Source organism: Vombatus ursinus, unplaced genomic scaffold (genome assembly GCF_900497805.2).
Source record: "Vombatus ursinus unplaced genomic scaffold, bare-nosed wombat genome assembly UNPS02014822.1, whole genome shotgun sequence".
NCBI lineage: Eukaryota > Metazoa > Chordata > Mammalia > Diprotodontia > Vombatidae > Vombatus > Vombatus ursinus.
In genome coordinates, this window is record NW_020954600.1 from 1,248,185 (window position 1) to 1,276,166 (window position 27,982).

General features: G+C 41.7%; 1 protein-coding gene and 2 non-coding genes across 10 annotated transcripts in view; 2 read left to right on the forward strand and 1 right to left on the reverse strand.

Moving 5' to 3' along the window:
* The window catches only part of CKAP5 (cytoskeleton associated protein 5), a 97,613-nt gene that overhangs the window by 63,133 nt on the left and 6,498 nt on the right, over positions 1–27,982 (forward strand). For all 8 annotated transcript variants that reach the window (XM_027837682.1, XM_027837681.1, XM_027837678.1 and 5 more), the window contains 16 exons: positions 481–655; positions 1,192–1,305; positions 4,655–4,783; positions 8,996–9,190; positions 9,557–9,692; positions 16,174–16,262; positions 18,565–18,690; positions 19,512–19,661; positions 22,039–22,242; positions 22,423–22,558; positions 23,088–23,281; positions 24,270–24,442; positions 25,592–25,765; positions 25,995–26,115; positions 26,647–26,826; positions 27,192–27,379. In XM_027837682.1, the coding sequence (XP_027693483.1) occupies positions 481–655; positions 1,192–1,305; positions 4,655–4,783; positions 8,996–9,190; positions 9,557–9,692; positions 16,174–16,262; positions 18,565–18,690; positions 19,512–19,661; positions 22,039–22,242; positions 22,423–22,558; positions 23,088–23,281; positions 24,270–24,442; positions 25,592–25,765; positions 25,995–26,115; positions 26,647–26,826; positions 27,192–27,379 (2,484 nt within the window). The remainder of the gene's footprint in view (positions 1–480; positions 656–1,191; positions 1,306–4,654; positions 4,784–8,995; positions 9,191–9,556; positions 9,693–16,173; positions 16,263–18,564; positions 18,691–19,511; positions 19,662–22,038; positions 22,243–22,422; positions 22,559–23,087; positions 23,282–24,269; positions 24,443–25,591; positions 25,766–25,994; positions 26,116–26,646; positions 26,827–27,191; positions 27,380–27,982) is intronic.
* Positions 20,237–20,343, reverse strand: LOC114024765. The gene has a single exon (XR_003566947.1). It is a non-coding gene; the product is annotated as a U6 spliceosomal RNA (small nuclear RNA).
* Positions 26,161–26,270, forward strand: LOC114024766. Its single transcript, XR_003566948.1, has one exon. It is a non-coding gene; the product is annotated as a small nucleolar RNA SNORD67 (small nucleolar RNA).

A 27,982-nucleotide genomic window follows, 5' to 3' on the forward strand; every position in this document is an offset into this window, starting at 1 on the left:
CTTTTGGAGTTGTCTTAGATCCTTGCATTGCTGAGAAGAGCTAAATCTATGAAAGTCAGTCATCGCATAGTATGCCTATTACTGTGTACAATGTTCTCCTAGTTCTGCTCATTTCACTTAGCATCAGTCCATACAAGTCTTTCCAGGATTTTCTGAAGTCCGCCTGCTCATCATTTCTTCTAACACAGTAGTATTCTGTTACATTCATATACCACAGCTTGTTCAACCATTCCCCAATTGATGGGCATCCCTTCAGTTTCTAATTCTTGGCCACCACAAAAAGAGCTGCTATAAATATTTTTGTGCATGTGGGTCCTTTTCCCGTTTTTTGATAACATCATTTTTTGCACCATAACTTGAATAAACCAATGTCCCCAAGATTGAAGGAAGAGTGCTACTAAGCTAGAACCGCTTTCTAAACTCTGGTCATCTTACTAAAGGTTTGAATTTAAGAGGTGAATTTTTGCTTCTCTTTCTCAGTGATAAAATCACCTTGGAGCTGGTATCTAAGATTGGGGACAAGAATTGGAAAATTCGGAAGGAAGGCTTGGATGAAGTGTCCAGTATCATTAATGAAGCAAAGTTCATACAGCCTAACATTGGTGAACTTCCAGCTGCATTGAAGGGCCGACTCAATGATTCAAATAAAATCTTGGTATGTCATGGATTTGTCTATTTTCTGGGCTATGTTTCCATTGCTAAGTATTCACCCCCAAGTGCTTATTTAAGTGGTGTGTAATGAGTTGCTTAACCCTTAATTTCTTACTATCGTGTAGATGTACCTTTTATTCATTAAACAAGTTTCTAAAAGACCATGTATAAATTAAAATTGTATGTTAATTCAGTTTAATTAACTCCTGTTTATTTATGAATCTTCCTGTCAAACATGACTCCTTATTGTGTATTTTAAAATTTGAGGTTTGTAACTTAGGATTTTCTTAAAGAAAAGCCCACTTGATGCTTGAGAGGTAAATTGATATTGACAGTGACCTTAAAAATATATAGTCCGTGCCTAATTCAGTGTAAAACTATGAATTGACAAAGAAATGAGTCCTCAGGCTGAGAATGGAAATCCATCCGTTCCAATGACTATATATAATAGTACATTTTACTGCCTTAGTTGTTATTGAAGGGCCTTGAGCGTGGTTCCCCCAGAGATTGGATGTAGACAAATGTGTTATTCCTGTCTAGGTGCAGCAAACATTGAACATCCTGCAACAGTTGGCGGTAGCCATGGGCCCAAACGTCAAGCAGCATGTGAAGAACTTGGGCATCCCTATTATCACAGTTCTTGGAGACAGCAAGGTAAACTCATGCTTCCCCAGCAGTATTGTGAGTAGCACACTTAATACCATGTACACTGCCCACATTCTTAGCCCAGTGGTTTTCCTTTTTAGAATTTATGCCAAGTACATGTGAACTTTGAATGTTAAAGAAAAGGAATATGTTCTTACCTCTAAGGCACTATTAAGCTTCCCAGAAATAAAATGTTTTATTGCTTGATAAAATAACAGTGAAAATTGAAGGTTTCTCTCTACCCTTATAGTGTATTTTTAGTGTTTATTCTGATTTTCATTTGCCATTTAATGAAAGCTTTAGTCCACATAATTCCTAAGGAAATGGGTGCCTTATTGGAGTATGCATGGTTGAACTCAAAAGTGAATCTGCTCAGTTCCCATGACATCTTCTACACCATCTCAGCTCCACAGAGAGATGTAATACCTTTGATCTTGATCTTACCAATAAGTGTTCTTCTTGGTTGTGAACACTGAAATTACTTTATTATAATCTTTTATTTGTCTTTCCCTGTGCCTTTTAACTCCCTTACCCGCTTCTTCAGCCTCACTGTGACTTCCATTCCTGCCACCTTCTGTTCTTTTCTAGGCCATCACCCATGCCTACATTGGCTATTCTCTCCTTTCTTCCTTATCTCAGCCCCTTGACTGCTCCAGACATCATCATCTCTCCTCAGTCTCCCGTAGCATCTCATCCTCCTGCCCATGCCTTATGTTTCACCAAAAAAAAATTGAGACTGTTTGCCAAGAAATTTCCTTTCCTCCCTTCCCATCATCTCATATCATTCAGACTTTTACTGCAATCTCTCCTTTTTCACTTGAGTCTTAAGTGGAAAAGTAGTCCTTATTGATCCCATTGATCCCATCCTCTCCTAATTTTGCCAGTAAATTCTCCAGTTTTCTTCCGTACTTTCTCTTCACTTCAGTCTCTCCCTTTCTACTGGGTCCTTTCCTGCTGCCTAACATGCTTGTGTCCTGTTCTCCCCCCCATCTTCAAAGAACCCGTGTTTGGCCCTGCCGTCCCAACTGGTTGTTGTGTTATATCTCTTCTACCTTTTGTGGCTCAACTCCTTAAGAAGTCCATCTACATTTGGTGCCTCTGCTTCCTCTCCTCACACTCTCTTCTAAACCTTCAGTATACAACCTGGCTTCTGACCTCATTCTCAACCGAAATTGCCCTCTCCAATTTTACCAGTGGATCTCTTCGTTGCCAGGTATATTGACTTTTTCTCAATCCTGATGCCCCTGTACTTTTCTGCTGCATTTGGCACTGTTGATCACTTTTTCTTCCTGAATATTCACTCCTTTCTAGGGTTTTGTGGCACTGCTCTCTCCTGGTGTGAACATTCTTTTGTTGGTTCTTTTTCCCTGTCATCATACCCATTCATTGTGGTCATCCCCCAAGACTCTGTCCTGAGCTCTCTTTCCCCCTGTATCATCTCGCTTGTTGGTGACCTTATCGGCTCCTATGGCTTCAACTACCCTCTCTTTGCTTGTTGTTGTCCATTCTTGAAGAAGACCACTGACATCGGGAAGGTGATGTCTTGACTTGAAAGTGAATTGGATTTGAGTGAGGCAGTCTTCCCCTCTCTAGCAGACGAATGGCAGATGTGTATATCTAGCACTAATCTCTCTGACACCAGTCACATCACCAACTGCCTTTTGAAAGACTTGAACTAGATGTTCTGTAGACATCTCAAGCTCAGCATGTCCACAACTGAACTCATTATCTTTTCCCAAAAACCTTCCCTTATTCTAGTCTTCCTTTTTTCTGTTGAGGGCACCACCATCCTCCTAGTCACCTGGGCTCAAAACCTCAATGTCATCTGGACTCCTTTCTTCACGCTTGCCTCATATTTCTCCTTTGTTGCCAGATCTTGTCTTTGATTCCTCCACAGCCTCTCTCATATAATTATTCTGCTTCTCTCCACTCACTTAGTCACAACCCATGTACAGTCTCTTGTATTATTGCACTAACCTTCTAACTGGGCCCCCTTTGCTCCTGTCTCCCCATTCTAGTTCATCCTTTTCTCCAGGATCACCCAAAGTTCTCTGTTTGGCATTTAAAGCCCTTCACAAACTGTCCTCTCCCCACCCTCCCTTTCTTCTTGCAGTTTCATCCCCTCCATATGCATTCTGTGATCCACCTGCACTGCCAGCTTGCTTGTAGTTACTCAAATACTGTGCTTCTGTTTTCATGCCTTGGCACTGGCCATCTGTCCCCATGCCTGGAATGCTCTTCCCTCTATCTCGTGACTGTCTCGGCTTCCTTCAAGATTCATCCGAAGTCCACCTTTTGCAGGAAGCCTTATCTTCCCCCACTCCTAATCATTCCAGTATTTATTAGACACCTCCTCTTCTTTGCAGGCTTTGTGCAGAGGACAAGCACAGAGAGAGAAATAATCCCTTTCGCATTGCCTTCTTTTTATTCCATGTATGTCTTGTATGTTCATGGTTATTTCTGTGTTCTCTCCACTTTGAGAATGTAATCTTTTTGGAGGCAGGCAGGGATTGTTGTCACCTTTCTTTGGGGTCTGCTACATGGTAAATATTAGTAAATGCTAAGTGATTGACCCTCTGACTTGCTCCAGACTTAACTGTGTGGGATTGGGTTGCTTCATGGTTTCCTCCTCCATGAAATGGTAGAAGCCTGGTGCTCAATTGACTAGGGTGCCCTGGAATATCATCTCCCCCTTGGGAATTTTTACATAGGTGGTCAGTCAGAAAGAAGTGGTAGCTGAGTTATTTATTTAGTACATCATTGTCTAATGTGGAACTATACCAAGTTCTTAACAGTCAGTCACTGAAACAGATTCTCTGGGAGTGTGATCCCTTATTGAGGTCAGGCTGAAGATGGTCTGACTGAGCTGCCTTTATCTTTCTTTATCTATAGTATCTCCAATTGGAAAGCAGGTATTCGTTGTAATTCCCCTTTGAAGTTTTGTTTTGCTTAAATGTTTTTCTTCATAATGAGAGGGTTTATTGGTAGTGTTAGGGTGAGGGTGTTATTAAGAAGTTACAGCATTCTAAAAAAAAATTTTTTAATTTTTCAAAGAGGGGAAACAAGATTGAGGCACCTGCTGACCCTCACTTTAGCTCCTCATAGAATCTGGTTTCCTTCAAGGATCTGTTCAAGGGCTACTTCCTTCTGTTCCTATTAATAACCCCTTGATCAGTGTTTCCTTCCACTTCATGTTATCTTGTATTGATTCATTTGAATCCAACTCCAGGAGAAGGAAAGCCCATTAACTGTAGAGACACTGATTCTTTTCTGTCTTTGTAAGAAAACAGATTCTTCACCCCCTTCTCCCATCAGTCCTATGGACTATGAATTCTGATGAATTTTTGTCTTTCTACAGAACAATGTTCGAGCTGCTGCTCTAGCCACTGTGAATGCCTGGGCAGAACAGACTGGCATGAAGGAGTGGCTAGAGGGAGAGGATCTATCTGAGGAGCTCAAAAAGGAGAATCCTTTCCTAAGGCAGGAGGTTAGTACTCTAAACAAGGCATTCCTGTGTCCTTAGCCAGCCTTTGTATACACTTAACTAGAGAAACAACACTTAATGGGAAAGAGAAGGTTGAATTTTAGAAGGCTGCTGTACGTGGAGACATGTAAACTTTCGAGAGGAGTAGGCCTCCATACTGGCTTGTGATGTTAACCTCACCTTTCACGAGCTCCCAGATGTAAGAAGTGTAGCTCTAAATCATGGTGCAAAGGTGAATTCTTTGTCATGGGTAAAGATAAATTGTCATAAGCAAATAAGTTGTCATAGTCCTGGTAAAAAGTGACCTTTCTGCTGCTAAACCCCTAAGTACTTAGGATACTTTAAAGCTACCTATTTCTTGGGATGTAAAGAAGAGAAAAGAGGACCATCTGTCTTTTTAGAAAGTGCTTTTTAACAGCGGCCAAAGGGTAAAGTTCAAAGGTACAAAGAGCCAAGACACTTGTTGATATGACTGTACTGTTAATATGTAATGTTACAGTTTTGTGTTTAATTTTTTTAAAATGTGACACAATTTTTGAGTTTATGGGCAGCAAACACATAGTTTTCATCCTTCTTGTGTTAAGAAGTGTAGTTTGAATGGGCCATTCTAAAGGTCCAGGCCTGTGTCCAGTAAAGAAGAACAAGAACATGGGGCTGACAGGCAGGCACCAAAAAGATATTGTAAAAAGTGGACGGCAAATGACTGGATCTGAAGTGAAAGTCAATTTAGAGTCCCGTGGTGTCAGAGTAAACACCGTAATAGAAAGGATAATGATACAGGGACAGTATGCAGTTATGGCAGCTCTGTCTACATCAGTTTAAAAAAGATACCTACTCCAGAAAATGGAAAGTCAACAGAAAGTAAGCTGTCAGCTGTTAGCATTTCACAGTCAGTGCAAAGCGGGCCCCACAGGAGGCGTCAGAAGAGCACAGAAAGCACCTCCAAAAGCAGACATGTCATTTACTGGCCACATGGGAAGAGAGGACCACGGCTTAGCATAAAAGCTCAATGGCGGAACATCACGTGACCTGCCCGTGGGAGACTACTATCGTCATTGCCTCAGATATAGAACAACTAAATGGTTGGAGGAAAAAGTAAGCCAGCAGGAAGCTTGGCACAGGGTCAGTTGGGCCACATCATTCCGCTGCCATTTGATGATGAAACTGGAAGGAAAACAACAAGTGCAAAGCGGAACCATTTGACCAGCATTTTTATAGGGATCTGTTTTCATTGGTGATGGTAACAAAACCACTCTGTTTTGAGTCAACCACCTTATTACCTCATTATACTATACTAGAAAGTCAATCAGCAAGCATTTATCACATTCCCACCGTGTGCCAGGCACTGTGCTGGGTGCTAGAGGCAAAGACAAATAATTAAATTGTCTCATCCCTCAAGCTTGCAGTCCAGCCAGCAGGGACAATACATATGTGGGTATGTGAAGAATATATACAAGGTGATTTGGGATGGGGGAGAGCCCTAATAGCTGAGCACATCCAGAAAGACTTTATGTCTGAGTCGCTTAGGGAATAAGTGGTTCTGTGAGGTGGAGGTGAGGAATGAGAGCATTCTAGGGACAGAAGTTGGCCAGTGCAAAGCCACAGAGATAGAGGCAGAGTGCCGTGCATGAAGAGCAGCAATGCACATGACAGAGTTTTGAAGGATTGTCTTATATCAAATAAGTACGGAGTAAATTAGTGCTGGAGGGGATTTCTCCTACCCCGACGCCTTTCCCATGGCATATATTTGAGTTTTTCTAGAAGGCACAATAAAATAAATTATTCCTATGGCATAGTAATCACTTAAAACATTTGACTTATGTAAAACACCTTTCATAATTTTCAGTCATTCTTACTTTATTCAAAACCATTTGCAGAAGCCAAACATAGAATGTTTTTAGGATAGTTAACTTGACATTTGTTGAATTTATGCTAAGAGTTTAATCATGGAACGCTAGTTTCCAAGGAATTAAAAATTATTTTTACACAGAGGGAAATAGAAAAGTGCATGGAGGTGTGAGTAGGCTGCAGCATATAACAAATAAAGATCTTGGAAGAAGAACTGGAGTAAAGAATACAGTCAGGGAAATGTCTGAGTGAAACAGATGGTCTGGTCATATGGTGAGAGTAGAGGACAGCTCATGGACAGCCTGAGTGAACATTCCACTGATATCCTCAAAATGTCAGGAGAACTCAAGGAAGGTGTCCAGCACTTAAGTGGAACTCCATGGTAAACTTGGGGGATAATGTGGGCGAGTGTTGCCTAGAAGGATGGATGGGTTGCAGTTTGTATCCTTAGAAGAAATTCCCAATCAGTGTTCAGTCAGATCCATTTTAGCATGCTAGGGTATGTATGATAGTATGCTAGGGTCGTCTCAATGGTACTTAAGGTTTACCATGAAAAGTTAGCATCACTACCATCATCCTCTCATCTCTTCCCTCCTCCGCTTCCCATCTTTTCCTAATGGAGTTTGAGGAATACCTGTTGGAGGCCACAAAAAGGAAAGTGCAGTTGGACAAACACATACATGTTCAGGTTATCTCAAGCAAAGGAGAATTACACAAGAACATAAAATTTTGCCCCAAAACTGAGACCTAGAAGACATAAGCAACTGCCAACCCATTTCCTTATTTTTTTTCTCTTAGCCAAATGAGAAGGCATGCCTTGAGTGTTTCCTGGATGAAAATATGAAAGGAGATTATTGGATCATAGTCCTAGAGTTATAAAGGACCTCAGCAGTTATCTAATTCAACCTGCTCACCTTACAGATAGGAAGTGGAGGCCTAAGTAAGACACTTGCCAAAAATCGAGTGGATGACAAAGGATAGGATAGGATAGGATACCTAGCTCTTCTGACCACAACTCCAGTGCTCTTTTATAACACAGTCTGAGCAGGTGACTGGTTTTAGGGTTGCACAAATTTCTGAGCATTGTAGGTAATGTTGGATCCTAATTTTTTTTAATCGTTTGTATTATAAATGTAGCCTCAAAGGCTCTCCTCAAACAAGACTTCTCCCACGTGTCGTGTTCAACAGTGGAAATAATTTTGTTCCATGACCTATGAAGTACTGACAACAAGAAAATATAAACAAAAGATGGGATCCCTGAGAGTAGTGCTGGCTTTTTGTCCTAACATAACTCCAGGATTTAGCAAAGGGTGTTGCAGCTAGTAGACACTTCTCTCTCTCTCTCTCTTTCTCTCACACACGCGTGCGCGCGCGTGCACACACACACACGCGTATGAAAGATATCCTAGACAAAAGAAGGATTCCTTATTGATGACTAAGCTCTCTCCTAAATGCCATTAGCACATAAGGTTGTACTAACCACGGCAAGCTTTGAAACACTGGCATGGGGCTTTAATCTCTCCGATGGCTGTGGATTTTGATCACTGTCCACATAACAAAAAGACTGTGAAAATGGCACATTACTCACACTGTGACATTGTAACAAGATGAATCCTCATTCTTCAGTGCTTATCATAGATGGGCACTGTAAGCGGACAGTGAGCTGACTGAGAAGCAAATAGGAAGAGATGGGGCTGGATCTCATTTGAGGAATTGTGTAGTTCCATGATTTTGAGCTGCAATACTTGTGACTGAATTAAGGCTCACCATGAAGCAAAAGAAATAACATTAATAGTTGACATGTGTCTATTGCACTCTAAAGTTTGCTCGGTGCTCATGATCTCCTTTGGGCCTCACCACACCACCGTGAGGTGGACGCTACAGGTGATGTGCCCATTTTGCAGATGAAGAGCCTGGTGGGCAGGGACTTGACTACTTCATATGTACTTTCACAGGTAATAATAACAGGCTTCAAACCCAGGTCTTTAACTTCAGGCTGTCCTTTCTCTGCAGCATGTCACTGATGACAAATTGCATGTGAGAATGTAGTATGTAAGACATTATCAGTTACTTCTCTATCATTCTTGCTACATCTCTATTTTACTTCCTTTTCTTATATAATAAATGGATGGCTTAAGTGCTGGTGGGTCCTCTGTGAAGGAGTTATGGACATCACCCAGCAAGAATGTGGTAGAATGAGATAGTATGATGGAGTTGCAGTGAACATTGGTGGAGGGGATATACACACAAGGAACATCTTAAATCCATCAGGTTATTCCATGCAAGAACTGACTCGGTGTCGGGAACTTGTCAAGCCTCGTAGTTGTCTCCTCAGGTGCCTAACTGATCTCTGTTTTCTTTTGACAGCTGCTAGGTTGGCTGGCGGAAAAGCTTCCTGCTCTCCGCTCCACTCCCACAGACCTCATCCTGTGTGTCCCTCATTTGTACTCATGCTTGGAGGATCGGAATGGAGATGTACGGAAAAAGGCCCAGGATGCCTTGCCATTCTTCATGATGCATCTGGGCTACGAGAAGATGGCCAAGGCCACTGGGAAACTCAAGGTAGACCTTTAGGAAAATTTAGAAGAAGCCATACACTATTCGCCTCTCATTTCTGAGTCAGGGCTTAAACTATTTGTGAGAGGAGAAACATCCTATTTGGCAGTGTAGAATCTCTCCAAAAAGAATTCTTTCCTGACTTCGATGTCCTCCCAGAAACTTTTGTCCTTACAGTACGGTGACTGAGTATGATTGCATATGGTTACTTTCCTCCCTGTGTGCTGCCTTTCTCCCTTCTGTGCATCAAAACTGGGAGCACTCCTAGTAGCCCCAAGCAGTTAAAGTCATTCGGTTGAGAACAAATCTGCTAACAAGTGTACATTAGGTGTTTCATGTATGGTGACTGATTTATGGGCTCTCTCTCCCTAGCCAACTTCCAAGGACCAGGTACTGGCCATGCTAGAGAAAGCTAAAGTCAACATGCCAGCCAAACCTGCTGCCCCTGCGAAAACATCCTCCAAACCTGCGGGAGGGGCAGGTCCAGCCAAATTCCAACCTGTATCAGGTACATGTCTCTCATAAGGATAAGATAGGCAGGAAAGGATGTGTCCTTGCCAAGAGTCCAGCCAAAATTCCGTATCATAGCTCCTTGGAGCCTTTGTTCTCAAAGTGGTTTCTCACTTTTTTTTTCTTTCTCAAGGACTAGGACAGTTGGTGGGAGGTTATCTGGTCTGATTTCTGTCTCTACCGTGTACCTTGAATACATCCCTTTTTCTCCATTCAGCTATCACTAAAGTGCTTAATTTGGGTCCTTATCACCTCTTGCCTAGATTATTATAACAGCCCCTAATTTGTCTCCTTGCCTTAGATCTCTCCTTACAGCTTCTAAAAATGCAGGTTTGGCCATATCTCTCCATCCCCTCCCCCACCCCACTAAAAAACAAAACAAAACTGTAGGGATTCTCTGTTCCCTGGGATTAAACATAAATCCCCGTTTGGAAGTTAAAGTTCTTTACAGTCTACTGTCATCCTAACTTTCCAGACTGTTCTCTATCTTTCCCCCGACCCCTGCACCCCACCCCACCCCCAGCACTTTGTGTGGTCTAGTCAGACTGGTTCTCCCATGACTGGCTACTCTCATTCCTCACTGACATCACTTAGAATCTCTGGTTTTCTCCCAGGTGCAGCTCAGGCCCCACCTACTGGAGGCCCTTACTGGTGCCTCACCCTCCCCTTCCCCCTTATCCTGGATTTGTTTTGCATAAATTTTGTCTATACCTACATGTGTGCATTTTGTCTCCTATTAGAATATAAGCTCCTTGAGGGCAGAAACTGTTGCCAGTTTTGTCTTTGTACTGCTTGACTTTGTGATATTTAGATAATAGCACAATGCCTGGTATGACTGGCACATAGCAGATGCTAAATAAATGCACCAAGAGCTACCGCATGTACAGTCCCAGAAGGTAGTAATTCATCCTGTCTTTAAACCTACAACCACCCCCCGTAAATTGACATAGAAAGTTAGGACTAGAGGAGACCTTAGGTACCGTCTTGTCCAGACCTGCTCATTTTACATCAGAGAGAGAGCCCCGTTCCACGAACCTCGTGCATCCCAGGCCCAGGACTTTTCAGGTCCTCCTGCATTGTCTCTCAACACGGGCCATCTTGATCAGTCATCCATGTGAAGGTTTCCTCCTTTTACTCCACTTTGGGAGCTACAGGGCACATGGGATACAGCCTAGTTTAGTAAGCTGGCTTATGGGCTTTGGATTCTGAGCTGCAAGAACATGGCTCTCACCAGAAGTTGTTACTGCTACAATTCGCAGTCTTATTGGGATTGAGCTGAATCTCAGAATATCTCAGGATATCTCTGGGGACAGTTAATTTAAAATTGCACTATTTTTGCTAGGCTGTTTTGTGAGGATGGTACCATCACTATTTCTTGTCTGTAGAACCAAGGAGTTGTAGTGAACAGGGAAGCTAATAAAACTGCCTGTTAACCATTGGTTTGGAATAACAAGTTCTTTTATCATGTTGGTATATTTAAACTCCTGTTTTTCACTTTAGCAAAGTGATAACATTTCTACTTTGTACCTTTTTTTAAGTGAGACTTCCTATAAGGTAGCAGTATAGGAAGAATACATGGGAGCCAGCTCTACCCAGATCTCAGCAAGATAACAAATGTTCCCTTTTACCAAAAAAACTCCCCAAAATGGAGAAGAAACTCCAAAATAACTAAAATTGAAAATGACCTGGCTATTTCTATCTATGAGGTGCTGTTCTGCTGCCCGGGAGTCGTATAGCTTGAACTTAGGCTACTATCTCAAGCCCCTCATGCTTTATCTTCTATGGCACCCCCTATGGTAGGGACTTCACTTGTCTATTTCCTATCTCCACAAACCTCCAGGGGCTTCCCCCAGCTTATTTCCATTCCCAGCACTGGCCTAGACCAGGCCTACTCAGGCCTGCTTCCAGGTCTTTTATAGTTTCCTATGCACTGCTCCCCCCATTATCAAGCCAGAAGCATCCAACCCAGCACCCAGCCTAAGGTAAAGGGAGTCTTTGGCTCTACCCTCCCCACATGTATCAGGATCCCATGTGGCTCCTTAAGTCTTTTATTGGAGCAGGGTAGACTCCCTTCCACTCTCCTGTCTGACTCAAAACCTGAACAGAGGAAGATGCCCTCTTTTCCTCTACTCTTATGTTCCCCATACATCCCCCACCCCAAAACAAAGTCACCACATGGAAAGTCCTCACCAAAGCTGCTCTTTCCTCTCCCCCTTACCCTGCTGGCAGCCATTGCTGTTCTCTCTTGAGCCCCTGTCACCAGGTATGACCTTTCTATCATTTCTGTCCCTTGAGTTAAAGAAATGATTAGTATCTTATAGTTATAGCTCAAAGGGACATTAGTGGTTATCTGGTTCAATCCTCTCATTTTACAGATGGGGAAACTGAGGCCCACATTGAGCCATATGTCCTCTGACTCAGAATCCAGCCTTCTTTCCACTGTGCCATGCTGAACATTTTTGACATGGTAGAGAACCAAAGACGTTATAAATCTTCTTTAGGTGTGCAATGTCTGAGGTGCCAGCTCTACCAAAAGCTAAATTAAGCAATCCAGTATCAGAAAATGCAAAATCAAAAGATGAACAATAAACAAATCACTCATCTCAGCTGCTTATTTAATAAATTGAAATTAGCTAAAAAAAGGAGAAATAGGATATACATTGGTTTTTGAGTAAGTGTAGAGTGCCCCTCAAACTGGTCCAGTGCTAGGTTGTAGAGAAATAGCATATCAGTTCATTGTTTTGTTTTCAGATGGTGTGGTGTAATTAGAAACAAATGAGTAAAAATTTTAATGGAAACTGAAAAACTCTTCAATAGCAGTTGGTCTTAAAAAGAAATAAGAAAAAAGATAATGTTTAGAGGTCAATGACAGCAGTAATTTCTGCATATTAAAGTCTTGGAGGCACCCGACAGAACAGTTCTTAGAGGCAAATTTCTATTGCTGAGTGTTGATGTTGAAAAAAAGTATTTCCTTGATCAAGCAGGTATTAACCACTAATGTGACGTAACTGACACTGTGCTAGGCAAAAATAAAACATTCCCCATCCACGTGGAGGGTACATTTTGTTGAGGGAAAGAACACATATTTGTAGAAGTGAAGATAAAAAGTGAGTAATTTACAGTAGTTGTGAGCAGTGTAACAGAGATTCCAGAGGACATGGTGGATGGGTAAGCAGGTGGCCTAGAACTGACAAGGATGGGCCTGGCATACTGACAGGGGTCAGGAAAGGAAGCTGTGGCCTCCGCAGTCACCAGCGCAGAATCACAGGCATTCTTAGTGGAGGTACTGAGCAGTGGGGTTCAGCATCCTTCAGTGTGGCAAACGATGAGGGAGGTGGAAGTAGAACCCCCACAGAGAGGGGTATAGCTGCCCCCTCCCTAGTTGGTGATCAAGGCAGGGACCAGGTTAGTTCTAGACAAGTCAAGTGTGTTTGAGGTCCTTCAGGACCTCAGGAGGTCAGGTTTGCCCCAAGACTCACTTCAGTGCTGAGGAGGGTCTTTCACCTAAAGATACGAGAGGCAGAGTAAAATGATAGTGCAGAAGGTTGGGGTTTTTGTTGTTGTTGTTGTTGTTGTTTTAAAAGGTTATTCTACTAATTTCTGCTCTTAACTTTTTAGAAAATGAAAGAAAATTGAATTGATAAATAAAACCAGGATCTAGTTCTTTGAAAATACCATAAAATTGACAAATCATTAGCAAATTTAATCAAAAAAGGAGAGAGAACGAAATTACAAATGGAAAAGGTGAGATTGTAGCAAACACAAAAGAAAGTAAGAACATCATGAGCAGGGGACAATTAAACTCACAACTAGATACTAAAAATATAGAAGATAATTTCTTAGAGTAAAAAAGTTATTTACAAAAATATAAATTACCTAAATTTGCATAGTAAGAAATTAATAATAATAACAAGCCAAGCTAGAATAAAACAGATTACAAATGATTCTAGTACTCCGTCCCACCCCATCCCCTGCACACAATACACACACACACACACACACACACACACACACACACACGTACACGTGTGCATGCACGCACATGCAAGCATGTATCAGATGTATTCTCTGATGAATTTTTTCAGACTTTCCAAAAACAAAACTACTTTTATTCATCAATGCAACAAAAGGTAAAACTCTAGCCAGTAGTTTTCCTAAGGAAAATATAATGGTTATTCTTAAAATACGACAAAGATAACTCTAAAAAAGGTTATATATTCATTTGTTAAAATGAATATAGATTGAAAATTATGAAATAAAATTTTACATTATAAAATTTTGTTCATAGCAAAACGGCTTCAAAATTTAGAAGCTGTACGTAGTAGTTGTAGTTTCATATACAATCCTCTTTTTCTGTTCTACTTTGTATATAGAAGTACTCAATTTATTTTGTGTTTAAGGTCAGAGTAACGAAAAAAATTTTAAAAAGAAAGAAAAATGATTGTTCATGACTAAGAGGAGATTCCATTCACTTTATCAGGCATGTAGAATATCAGAGACAAGTTAACAACCTAGTAGATAGAGCATAAACAAAAGAAACAAACCCAGATGAAGAGAAAACATTTGATAAAAATAGAACTTTTATTCCTGACTGAAAAAACACTGAAAGGAATAGAAATAGAGGGATTTTTCTCTATATGACAAAAAAAAAAAATCTGAAGACAAGAGCCAGCATAATGTAGAATAAAAAGGCATTACAAACGGTTTCACTAAAAAATCAAAACAAAGATGTGGACTTTCACTGGCATAAGACAGTGGATCATGAGCTGGATTTGGAGTTAGGATCCTGACCTCAGTTTGAAACCCAGTTCTGCTACTTACAACCGGTGTGACCTTAGATGAATAATTATTTAAACCTCTGACCCCCAGGTTCTTCCCACTATAAAACGAGAGTGTTAGACTTGATCTTTCTGCCTGTAAATCTGTGAGCCTTTGACCACATCTCTTTGGCATTATATTGGAAATTGCAGCAAGTTCAATGACAGGACAAAGAAATCAGATTATTTGGAATTGAAGAGGTCCAAATTGGGTCTTTTCCAGTTCTGACTCTGGAACCTTTATAGGTAATTTGATAGTATCTCTAGAAAATCATCTTCCTCAGAAAATTGAGACAAAGTATTATTAGCAAGATCACAGTATATAAGATTAACCACAAATTATTTGTACTTTTTAGTAGTAGTAAAGATCAGGAAAACAAAGAACTCTACTTGCAAAAAAAAAAAAAAAATCAAATACTTGGTAATTAACCTTTCTAGATATAGACGTAACCTGTATGAGAATGAGAGCAAAACTGTAATGATTGAAATAAGGCCTAAATAATTTGAGTGACATTCAGAGTTCGTGACTAGGGCTGATCAGTATAATAAAAATGAAGATAAAGAATTAATATATAAACGATTTCCTCATACAATTGGAAAATCTAATGAAATTTATATCAAAAAACAGTGGCAAGAACATTAAAGGTTTTATTGGGGAAAAGCTGAAAAAGGTAGCCCGGAACTTTTAGACTTAAAAATTAGAGTGTAGTTATCAAACCTGTCTGGTTCTGGACCAAAACATAAAGAAATAGATCAGTGAGTTATAACATACCTGAGATTGCCAGTGGAAATGTATACAAATTGTGAGTAATTGATAAGTGCATGGGAAATTAAAATTAGGGAAAGAGTTTGTTATCTAACAGATGCACTAGGGGAAATTTTGCTATTTGGCAGAAAATGGATTTAGACATATCATACCATATACCCTACTCAGATGACAGAACTCTCAGTTCCAACAGTCTAATGGGACTTTTAAAAAGAAAGAAAATAGAAGAATACATTTATTTCAGTTGTAGGGAATAGATTATTTTTGTTGTGGAGAGGACCAAGCTAGATGCCTGATTATACTAAAATAATTTCTGTTCATTGAGAAGCAAGATGATCAAAATTACAAGAAAACACAGGAAAAATTTCTTGCAAATATGACAGGTAAAAATAACACTGAAATTTTATGTGGAACTGTTAAGAAATTATAAAGCCTTCCCTGATGAATAATGGTCAAAAGATATGAACATTTTGCAAAAGAAGAAATACATATTGTTTATGATCACTTGGGGAAAAAATTCAGCCTTCCCAGTGATCAAAGAGATAGACTAAGCCACCACTTCACACCAATATAATGGAATGCTCTAAAGTAATTAAAATCAAAAGTCATAAGGAATAGAAAGAAATTTGGGAAAGACTTTTATGAAATAATGCACAGTGAAGAAAGCAGATTCAGGACAACAGAGCAAACTGTGACCATGTAAAAGGGAAAGGGAGAGGGAATGGATGGACCAGATATTCAGAGGGATTGAAGGGATGGTGCCTAAAAATTCATTTGTCATGCCATTGCATATAGTTTCAAAGTAAGTTTAGTTGGTGGTACTGATGATTAACAATAAGTTTATAGTCATTTTCTGAAAATAGCTTGAAATAGCTTCTTTTTCTTCCCCGTCAAAGCACCTGTGGAAGATTCCATGTCCAGCCCTGCAGAGTCCAAGCCTGACCCTAAAAAAGCCAGAGGTGGAGGGGTTTCCTCAAAAGCCAAGGTAAGAGAATTTTTTACTTAGTTTTAAATGACTTTTACCCATCTGATTTCAGGACAAATAGAAGTTGAGGTTAGCAAAATTTTTTTTATAAATGTGTGAAGCACCATTATTTTCATTACTCTTTGTGTCCTTACAAGTAGAGTATTTGTAAATAAAGGTCTTCCCTAGGAGATTTTTAAAAACTAAAGCTGACAGCGGCTGCCTTTGAGGGCAAACTCTGTTTTCTAGATATGCTATTACTGACCCTACTTCTTTTAAAAAGCTCTGTAGTAATAAGAATGAGACCTACTTTTTCAAACGTAGAGTCATCCCAACCCCTTTCTTTCTTCTACCCTTCCCTCCCCCCGTTGAAAAAGAAAAGCAGAAGAGTAGCAGTAGAGTTTCCAACTGGCAGTAGGAGAGAAAGAGAGAGAAAAGAGGGTCATTGAAACGTGTTTTTAAATGCACAGAAAAATCGGACAAGCAAGACAACTTTGAAAATTTTTTTTAATTTAACCTTTTTATTTATTTTTTCTTATTTTGTTCAGTGATTTTTTAAAAAATTTTTTTTTTTTGGGTGAGGCAATTGGGATCAAGTGACTTGCCCAGGGTTACACAGCTAGTAAGTGTCAATTGTCTAAGGCCAGATTTGAACTCAGATTCTCCTAATTCCAGGACCAGTGCTCTATCCACGTGCCACCTAGCTGACCCTTACCTTTGAAAGTTACGTTAATTTTATTATGCGCTTAAATGGAAAAGCAAGCTGTATTTGATAGACTGAAATTTTAATGTACAGTCCTCTTTTTCTGGTATAGTCTGTCTATGGAAATGTACATTTTATTTGGCATTAAGTTAAAAATTAAGAAAGACCTCATATAAACTGCTCAATAAAAGGAAAAAAGAGAAGTTCAGTACTGGTGATAGGGGATTACAGACCTCAAACCATGTGATTATTCATTACACCTCCTTATTTCTTAGAGGAACTAAGAGCCCTCTTCTGTTTATTCTGTCACTCTTCTCTTTCTTTCCCCATGTTCATAATCTAGTGAGTCTGCCTAACAGCAGTTCACTAAATTAAGCTGTGAGGATGAGGTCCTTTTTTATTCTAGTTCTTGTCTCCTCTTCCCTCCCCTCTCATCCAAATCTCTTATTTGTGGGCAGGAAGGGAGTTTTTATTTATTTTTTTTTTTCTGTGTCTCAGAAATGGGCCGAGGCTGGTTTTTACCACTAATAGGTGATTTGGCTAGGGAATAAAACCTCCTAGCTATTTAAGGATTTTTGAGCTACTTTTGTTGTTTATTGTATTGACCTTGCACATTTAAATTCATAGTCAGCATGAGCTTACATTAACTGCTCCATACATTCCTCTTAACCAGTACAAACATTTTGGAACTTGCATTATATTTAAAAACTACTTAATGATTTTCAAAATACTTTCCTTGAATGGGTCAAAAGGCAAGCTAGGTGGAGCACTGGGCCTGAAGTCAAGAAAACCTGAGTTCAGATTTGGCCTCAGACTCTTACTAGTTGTGTGACCCTGGGCATGTCATATAATCTCTGTCTGCCTCAAGTTTCCTCATTTGGAAAAAGGGGGTGATAATAATAGCACCAACCTCCCAGAGTTGTTGTGAGGATCAAGTGAAATAAATCATAATTGTAAAGCACCTAGCACAGTGCCTGGCACGTGGTGGGTGCCATGTAAATATTAGCTGTTATGGTCGACATCATTGTCAGTCTGTGACAGTGAGCTACAAAGGGGTTGTGATTAAATCGTTCCATACTGAAGGATAGAACAAAGCTTTTTGACCTAAGGAATATGAAATGTAGCCCTCTTTTCAGAGTTCTTTTAGCGCAAATACCTGGAAGTAATATTGAGGGCTTCATGTAGCTCATTACTTTGATTTGCCTGAACAAAAATATTTTTTGGCTTATTGCAGCTGTCTAATGGTAATGACAGCTTTTCTGACTGCAATACTAGCCTGAGCAAGAAATGGACAGCCACACAGGTACCCAGGAACAGGACCATAAGCACGGGTATGGTTCTCACGGGCGCTTGGTCAGCTGTGGTGGAGGGACCTGGTTTTGTTGTTAGTAGGGCACACACAGAGAGGATGTGGCATGTTCCCTGTGAGATTCTGTGGTCGTTTGTTTCTCTTTCATGTGGAACAAAGCACTGGCTCGCCACCTTGGGTCAGTGTGGTAGAATCTGCACTTTGCTTGGGCAGCCCATGCCTTCCTGAGGACAGCTTTGTTTGGCTGTGTTGCTGATCATTTGCCCTTCCATGTTTTCTTTTGCTCATCATTCTCCCCACCATCTCTCCAGGGTGTACAAGGAAAGAAGATGCCAAGTAAAGCTAGCTTAAAAGAAGAAGACGATAGGTCTGGTCCTATTTTCATTGTTGTACCAAACGGGAAGGAGCAAAGGATGAAGGATGAAAAGGCATTAAAGGTAAAGCCCAAGTATAGTCCAGAATCACTGCTGTATCAGGTGGTGCCTTGTCTCAGAACTCAATCTTACTGTGTTACAGGAGCTAATATAAAACTCTTTAGAAAAGCCGTAATTCCTACAAAAGACTGTGTAGAACAGATCTACCACATACCTTTTGTTTCAGCAGAGAAGAGCTCTTCATTGAGCCTCTTAAGATATGCTTTGTAACATAGGGAAAATTCCTAAGGCACAAACCACTTTATTTCATCGTCAGTCCCTTTTGAACTCATCGTGATTATCAGGCTTCATTTGTAGACTGCGTGTCTGGCTGGTCCAGCTTTTGTCTGAACATCAGTAATTGAGACTTGACTAGGATCCTTCCCTACATCTGCATGTGCAAGTTCACCCAAGTTCATTCAACAAACATTTCATAATCCCTAGTATGTGGTATGTGAAAGGCTAGGCACTGGGGATAAAGAGACAGAAGCAAGACCGATACTGCCCTTGACCTGACATTCCACTGGGGGCTCAGATGATTAAATTCAAGGTTATTTTGAGGACCAAGAAAACCCTTGAAAACATTAGATTGAGGGTGACACTGAGCCGTGAAGGAAGGGACACAAGACTGCTTAGGCTAAATAGAGGTCAATGCATGTCATGCTTTTTTCCTTTTTTAAGTGAGTTCATCTGTGAGCACAGACCCTGTTGAACTTTGGCATCTGGGGCTCTGACCACCCAGAATGCCGTATCACAAGCAAGGGTTCTTTCTGTAATCCCTTTGCACAAACATTGGGCTCATCAGCTCAGCCATTCCCCAGGTGCTTATCTGTGACCACTTGCAGGTGCTGAAATGGAATTTCACCACTCCCCGAGATGAGTACATCGAGCAGTTAAAGATGCAGATGTCCAGCTGCGTGGCCAGATGGTTACAAGATGAGATGTTTCACTCAGACTTTCAGCATCACAACAAAGCCCTGGCTGTTATGGTTGATGTAAGTTTGGAGTAGAATGTAAAAACATACGCTTGTTTTGTGGAGAGGTTGAGCAGTTAGAGGCCAGATTGAGGGGAGAGGGGCAGCTTGGTGGCACAGTGGATAGAGCACTGGTCCTGAAGTCAGGAGGACCTGAGTTCAAATCAGGCCTCAGACCAAACACTTGACACTTACTAGCTGTGTGACCCTGGGCAAGTCATTTAACACCAGTTGCCTAAAAAAAAAAAAAAAAGATTGAGGGAACAGGTTGTTATTCCCAGCTGAGATTTGGGTCTTATATTTGATCAACTGTACCATGAAAAATAAACATTGAAACAGCAACATGAAGTAAGAAACCTGCCCAATCCCAGAAGAATTGCCATTCATTTTCCAATGCTGTAGCTTCTCATAGCCCTGGTGATGGTGTCATCAACATATTGCTTCTATCTCTGCCTCCATTGATTTTCAGCCACATATTCTCTACTTCCCTACTCTTATTTCTGGGTTTTCTCGCCTGAGTCCTTTTTTTTTAAAATATGCATGTGTAATATTTTTTTTTAACTTTTGTTTTTAAAACTTTGGGTTCCAAATTTTCTAAAACTATAGAACGCTTCACGAATCTGCGTGTCATCCTTGCACAGGGGCCACGCTAATCTTCTCTGTATCATTCCAATTTTAGTATATGTGCTGCCAAAGCAAGCACCTGAGTACTTTTTTATCAATAGAAACATCTGCCCCATCTCTCTTCTCCTCCACCCACGTTGTGCCCATCTTGTTTCCTTTGAATAAAGTCTGTCCTTCTAGAGCCACATTCCTGTGCCAGGCCTCATCTCACAAAGTCTTGGTGATGCCTGGGAGTCCCATGTGCATCATTGAGTCAGCATTCCCAGCTCTTCCTGCTTATACAGATCCTTCTGTACTTTCTAGACATGCCTCACCCATATTTACTTGTGAAGTTGATTATTTGAATCTAAGACTAAGACTTCACATTTGTTCAGTTCTTAAGCATTTTCAGAGAAGCATTGTAACATGTTAGATGGAAATCTGGCCTTTGAGTGCCAAAGAGCTGAGTTTGAGTCCTGCTTCTGAGACTTATTGGCTTGGTGACCTGGGCAAATCATATAACTTCTCTGAGACCCAAGCAGATTTCAGGACTCCAGACAGATAGGTTTATTCCTGTCATTATTGGGCATACTCCATCCAAAGGCCAGCAGCCTTTCATTCTGCTTTAATTTAAATCTTAGTCTAAAATTCAAAACTCTTTCTCAGATACTATTTTCATCAGCTGTTCTCTTGCCCCAATTGCATTTCTTGTGTGAATTTCTTGTCTTCTGAGGAAAACAGTGATGAAAACGCTACTGGTTCCCTAAGGTCTTGAGAGTCTTGCCCAAGACTTTCATAATCCTTAGCAATGATTTATAGATTCTTTCTGCAGTATTGCTTGTGTTAGTGTGAATCGCCCAGTGTAGGTAGTAGTCACTTTCCCAAAACTCTCCTTTCATCATGCCCTTCCTCTGTTAAAGGACCTCCATTGACTTTCTTTTACCAAGTGTAAACAGCTCTCTCCACCTGGCATTCAGGGTGCTCCATGACATGGTCCCCGGACAAGGATCTCACCTTTAGGGGACCATCAGCTAGGTTAATGCTCACATACAATCTAAAAACTGACTTCTAGCACCTTCTGCCTTGCTTCTTTGCCACCATTCTGTCTCCATCACCGTAGAAATACAAGGGCGCAAAATATAGATTGTTGTAAAACTTTGTTTCACGTGTTTCTATAGCAAAAACAACAACAGTCACTAAGTATAATTTCAGTGGTGATGAGTCTCCCTGTATGTAATTGCATTGGCCTTTGGAGAACAAATTAGACCACACCCCAGATCCTCTCTATCATGGTAAAGCTTTCAAGGCCTGGCACTCTGCTGGCATAGTCTTTGGAACCCAGGGTCTCATTTGTACCGTAATGAAACAGAGGGATAGGACTTTTTCAGAGGAATGGAGTATTTTAACGCTGTGTAGAAGAGAAACATAAAGAGACAAGGTGGTCTCTTGTGCTCTGTTCTGGTGACAGAGTTGGGAAATCCCTGGGTTTGAATTTGTAGTAAAAGTAGCAGAATTTCAGAGGGGCCTTAGAAAATGGAGGGCAAAGGCATTCTTTGTTGTCTGTTAATTTATTTGATTCTGTTTTCTTAAAAGCCATGGTCTTTTAATATATTTTATTTATTTTGTTCAAGTATTTGTTTTTGTTGACAGTTATGCTATAAGTTGGGGAGGGAAAAACCTAAAATCAAGTGCCCATAGTTTGCAGTATTCAGCTATGGTACAGTTAAGTAGGTATTTGTTCAATGAAAATGCGTCTTTTATGCAATCGGAGTTGTACTCTTTTCTTGTCTTCAAGCACTTGGAGAGTGAGAAGGAAGGTGTCATTAGTTGCCTGGATCTTATCCTGAAGTGGCTTACCCTGAGGTTCTTTGATACCAACACCAGTGTCCTCATGAAAGCTCTGGAGTACCTGAAGTCACTCTTTACTCTGCTGAGCGATGAAGAGTACCACCTGACTGAGAATGAGGCTTCTTCCTTCATCCCCTATCTCGTCCTCAAGGTGGGGTGGCCTTCTTTCTCTGAAAATAATGAGCCACTTTCCAGTATGATCGTTCTTATCTCTCCTCTATTCTTAGGTTGGCTACACAGTGTCACCCCTTCTTTTCTTTAAGAACAGACTGTATATGGAGAAAAATACATAAAAAGTACTTTGCTTTACTGGATTTTTCTTGTTGACCAGGTTGGGGAGCCAAAAGATGTTATTCGCAAAGATGTTCGTGCCATCCTAAACCGGATGTGCCTTGTCTATCCAGCCAGCAAAATGTTCCCTTTTATCATGGAAGGAACCAAGTCCAAGAATTCCAAGCAGCGAGCAGGTAGAGTATGTAACTTAGTTTGGGGCAGGAGTTCATTGAGTTTCCTTACTGATCAAGCAACCAGCATTTATTGAGTAACTACTGAATAAATGTACCTGTTGTGCATTAGGCACTGAGGATGATAAAAAGACCGCAATGAAAAGCAGGTTCCACATGAATATCCTGTGTAGTTGATCCTAGTTAAGGTTACATATGGCAAGGTCACACACTTTTTAACTTGGATTAGGAGATTGTGGATTAGTTGAAGCCTTATGGACCCATGGGAACTACCCATTAACACCCTGGTCACAAAACTAAGTGCCCAGGGGCCAGCTGCCCCACAGCCTTCCTACCTGAAACCCCATGTGTTTCACACAGGTGTTCTATAGAGGAGAGGCTGGCAGGGCTAGAGTAGTTGGGGTTTCAACGTGTCCCAAGGGAGAATCTGTCCAGCAAACCTAGATCACTGTACCAGGTGTCTCTTGGTCACATCTTGTGTTAGTCCAGCCTTTCTGGATGATTTGTTGGGTTTTCTCTTTGATTTCCTTAGAATGCTTGGAAGAGCTAGGTTGTCTGGTTGAATCCTATGGCATGAATGTTTGCCAGCCAACCCCAGGAAAAGCCTTAAAGGAGATGGCTATCCACATTGGCGATCGCGACAACACCGTTCGCAATGCTGCCCTCAACACCATTGTGACGGTCTACAATGTGCATGGGGATCAAGTGTTCAAACTCATTGGAAATGTGAGTGGCCTTTTTTTCTTGGAGATAATCCTCTCATCAGGGTGGTGTGGATGGATGGTCCCCAGACACCCTGGTGTTTGTCTCAGCCGTTCAGTGTTTCATAGATAACCCGCTGAAGGAATATAGCAAACTGACCAGCCTTGTGGCAGACCTAAAATTATGAATTAGAGGAGGTTTGAGAGTCTCCTTCTGGCTGCTTACTCAGAGCAGTTCACTAATATGGCTGGACCTTCCACGTAACAATAAGGAGACCACTTTATATCAATCCATGTGAGACTTTTCCAAATGCTTTGAAATGTATAATCTAGCAGCCCTTGGGGTGGATTGAGTGGATGGAGGATTAAAAATTCAGAAACTGAGACAAAAAGAAAGAAGCAGGTGATTAGTGGGGAGGAATAGTCATACTGGCAGGGATACAGAGCTTCACATAATACATATTTGCCCCTTTCATTGGTGGATCCTTACCGATGTTGCTTCTCCTTTATTCTTCTACTAGTAATGTGCTCTGTCATGACACTAGTTAGTTATTAATTAGTAGTGGTTAAAGAGACTTCAGCTTTCTGTGCATTAACACAGTAAGAGTTTTTATCTGTATGTAGAGCCAGTTCTCACTTGACATAAGTGGACAAGTCTGCAGACCTCTCCCTCCCCTCACAGAGCTCCACATGGCCCCACCCCTTCTGAGGCTCTGCAGGCCCGAAGCTAGACTGGCTTCAGGGCTTGGGGACCCTCAAGGACCCTTGGCACAGGCTGCCCCGCTACTGCTTCCTGCCAGGAGCCAGAGTCCAGGCTGGCTTGGCCTCGAAGAGGAATTTGCATAATGTGAATTTACATAAAGTGAGAACTGTCTATATACAAATGTGGGTGTTATATCTCTTTCCTCATTTTTGATCTATAGTCTTTGAAATCTAGCAGGGAGAACATGTCAAGTATTCTAAGCTCACAGAGCGTAAAGATGCTTTGAATTCAACTTTGATTTGTCACACAGCTTTCTGAAAAGGACATGAGCATGCTTGAGGAGAGGATTAAGCGATCAGCAAAGAGGCCAGCGGCTGCCCCGATAAAACAGGTGGAAGAGAGACCTCAGCGAACTCAGAACTTGAACTCCAATGCCAACATGTTACGCAAGGGGCCAGCTGAGGACATGTCCTCCAGACTCAAGTATGTACCAGGAAGTGACCGTCTGTGGACCTCCTTGTGGTCTCTGCCCTTATGCTCAGAGCCTGTCCTGTAATGGGATCTTGAGTTCTTGTAACCATTGTCTTGCATGACAGAGTGTCTGGGCAAATATTATGTAACAATGTTTGATCCTTCCGTCTTCATTGTCTTTGTCTTTGTCTCAAAACCTCTTCTAAATGGTATTGTGCCTTCTTTCACTGCTTCTCCGTGGACAGAATTATGTATCGCACTTACAGGATGTAAGTACTGCCTGCTAACTCCTGTTAGCAGGACTCTTATATCTTTGTAACTTCTGACTTGGCTTCATCCCCTCTGCAGGGTGACCGCCTTAGAGTTTAAGAGCAGGGTGGTGGGGGTGTCCATAAGGATGGATAGAGTTGAGTCCTCTTCCTGTTCACAGGCATTTGTAGCCTGACCACTAATACATGTGGCAGTTCAGTGCTGGGAGCCTCCCGTTGTCAGCCCATCGTCCTCCTGTGCATCGTGACGCTTGATCATAGCTAGATTCTGTTTGGGGGCGACAGCTGATAAGCACGCAATCCAGAACTGGCTCACATGGGGTATACTTCTGGGGGTCATGCCACAAGGATGATGTTGACTCCTGTGAATCCCGGAAGTGTTAACATCCAAAGTTCAGATGAGCTGGCATCCATTCCTCGCCACAAATATTCCCACGAAAAGAAGTAACTCCATCTCTGGGATGCTCCACTCTGAGCACTGCCTGAACTGATCCTCATAATGAACATATCTTTAATGCCGGTGAATTTGGCGGGGAACATGGGCGGGAGAGCCATCTCTTTGACCTTTTATGCTTTGGTCACAAAGAGGTGGGCTCTGAGCCGGTTTGTGCTGCCACATGTGTATATAGACACAGTCTTGGTTCTTCTCCAAGTAAAATTGCGTTAATCTTTGAGTGTAAATTAACTAATAGCTCCCCTTCCAGAATATCTATGAGTCAGGGCAGTTAACAGCTAAGAGCCCTAATCAAGGACTCGAGCCAGTCAGGGGGGTTGAGTGAAACCAGAAGTTAAACATTTGCTTGGAAGCTTTTTGGCCCCTGGTGGGCCTGCTCGTACGACTTGATGAAGAGATCCTACACTCATGCAGTCAACTCCTTTTTTCTCCCTTTAGCCAAGCTCGCAGCTTAAGTGGGCACTCTGAGGCGGCCCATACAGTACCCCGCGAATTCCAGCTGGACCTAGATGAAATAGAAAATGATAACGGTACCGTCCGATGTGAGATGCCAGCCCTGGTCCAGCACAAACTGGATGACATTTTTGAGCCAGTCCTTATCCCCGAACCCAAGTAAGTCCAAACTCTTCCCTCCAGAAAATCCTGGTTTTGATCGCCCTCAGTGGAGTAGGGATGGGAGCTTGGCAAAGTGAGACATAAGCTGATTGGGGCTGATCTGGCCTGCATAATAATATTCCTGTTAGTAAGGCTTGGGCCTAACAGAAAGTGATTTTTTTCTTGTTCACCACTGGTGCCTGGCTTAGACGATTTAACTTCTTCCCCTTTCCCTGCTGCTGCCTAGGATTCGGGCTGTTTCTCCCCATTTTGATGACATGCACAGTAATACAGCATCCACAATCAACTTCATTATCTCCCAAGTTGCCAGTGGTGACATCAACACCAGCGTCCAGGCCCTAACCCAGGTAAGAAGGCCATTGTATATTTGAATTGGAGCTCTAGCCTTTGACCGCGAGAGTGATGAGTTGCACATCAGTGTGGCCACAGCATCAGGTGATGCGGGCTACACTCAGTATTAATCTGGTGACAAACCAAGTGCACAGGGGCCATCTGACTCGCAGTCAGTCCTTCCTTGCTTTATAGGGGACAGTGCTAACTTTATGCAACTTTTTGTGCAGGGATAGCAGGGATACTTTAGTGAAAATTTCAGAACTTCGCATTTTGTTATTTTGGGTCCTTTAACAATATTGTTTGCTTAGAACCTGATTTTTTTTTTAATAAATTTTTAAATGAATCCTAAAAAATAAAATCCTAGATTTGGCCAATGGAGAAAACCCAGAAGGTACACATTTTCATGTGTCTACCTTGGCTGATTTTTACATTAAACCCAGGCCTGCAGGAGCACCTTCTTGATCAGTGCCAAGTAGTCCATTCAGAGTTTCGTTTGTCTTAGAAGAACATAACTGGAACAGCACGTCTTGGGATTTTGTCTTTAGATCGATGAGGTCCTGAGACAGGAAGACAAATCAGAAGCTATGTCTGGCCACATCGACCAGTTCCTGATTGCCACCTTCATGCAGCTAAGACTAATCTATCACACGCATATGGCAGACGAAAAACTCGATAAGGATGAGATCATCAAGCTATATAGCTGTATCATTGGAAACATGATTTCAGTAAGACTTTAACCCCCAGGGGGAGGGCTCTGTCATCTCATAAAGGTCCTCACAGTGTATCACCTGAGACATCTAGAGCTGCACCTCCTGCCCTGGTTGCCACAGGGGACATTGTGCCATGATTCTGGTTATTGGGAAGTAAAATGAGCTACTTGAGAACTGTTTGGAATAGCTATACCTAATGCCCTTTAGGTGCCCAGGAGTGCTGTGCTCACGTGGATATGCCCAGGCAATGTACTATTCATGTAATATTATTTGTCAGATAGTTGATGTTTCTTCATTCTTTGAACAATTTCTGTCACCCTCTTTATTCTCTACATTACTGGGGACAGAAGTCTGAACGTTCCTGCTGTTGTGAATGCTAGCTGTTTCAGATGGAAAACCTCGCCCGGGAGGCCTCCACTGGTGTCCTGAAGGACCTGATGCATGGGCTCATTACTTTAATGCTGGACTCTCGGATTGAAGATCTCGAGGAAGGACAGCAAGTTTTCCGTTCCGTCAACCTCTTGGTAGTGAAGGTGCTAGAGAAATCAGACCAGACCAATATCCTAAGGTGCGACTTGTAACCTGAACCAGGTTCTTCCCCAGAACACCTCGCCTTAGGGCAGAGGCCTCTGCATGGGAAGGATGGCACTGGGTCTGCTTAGGTTTGCCTGACAAGTTGGACTGTCCTCTTTTTGCTGACAGAAGTAATGGGTCTTTAATGATTACCTGTCATTTTTGCTAACTGCTAATAATAGCTCAGTCAGTTACCTCATACAAGCTCAGCTACTTTGGAAATGGACAGTGGGCTTAGTTGAAAGCATTTTCATTCATGCTTCTTGTTCCTTGTGGCAGGGACTGGCAGTGATAAGTCTCAGAACGAGCTTACTCCACTCCTGCCCTTCTACCAAGGCATGTCATTCAAGCCAATTCTTTGATGAATGAGACGACCCTTATCAGGTCCTTACTTTGTGCCAAGCACAGACAGTTGCTGCTCTCCGGGAGCTCTTGCACTAATTGGGGGAGACGATACATAAAAAACAGTCATCGGCTAGGCCAGGAGGTTCTTAGGGTATGGCATTGGGTCAGCAGCAAGGCCCAGGGGTCTTGAGATAGGGTAGGTGGTAAGAGCTGGAGGTCTTAGAAGTCAGTGGCCGGATAGGCAGGGTGGCCT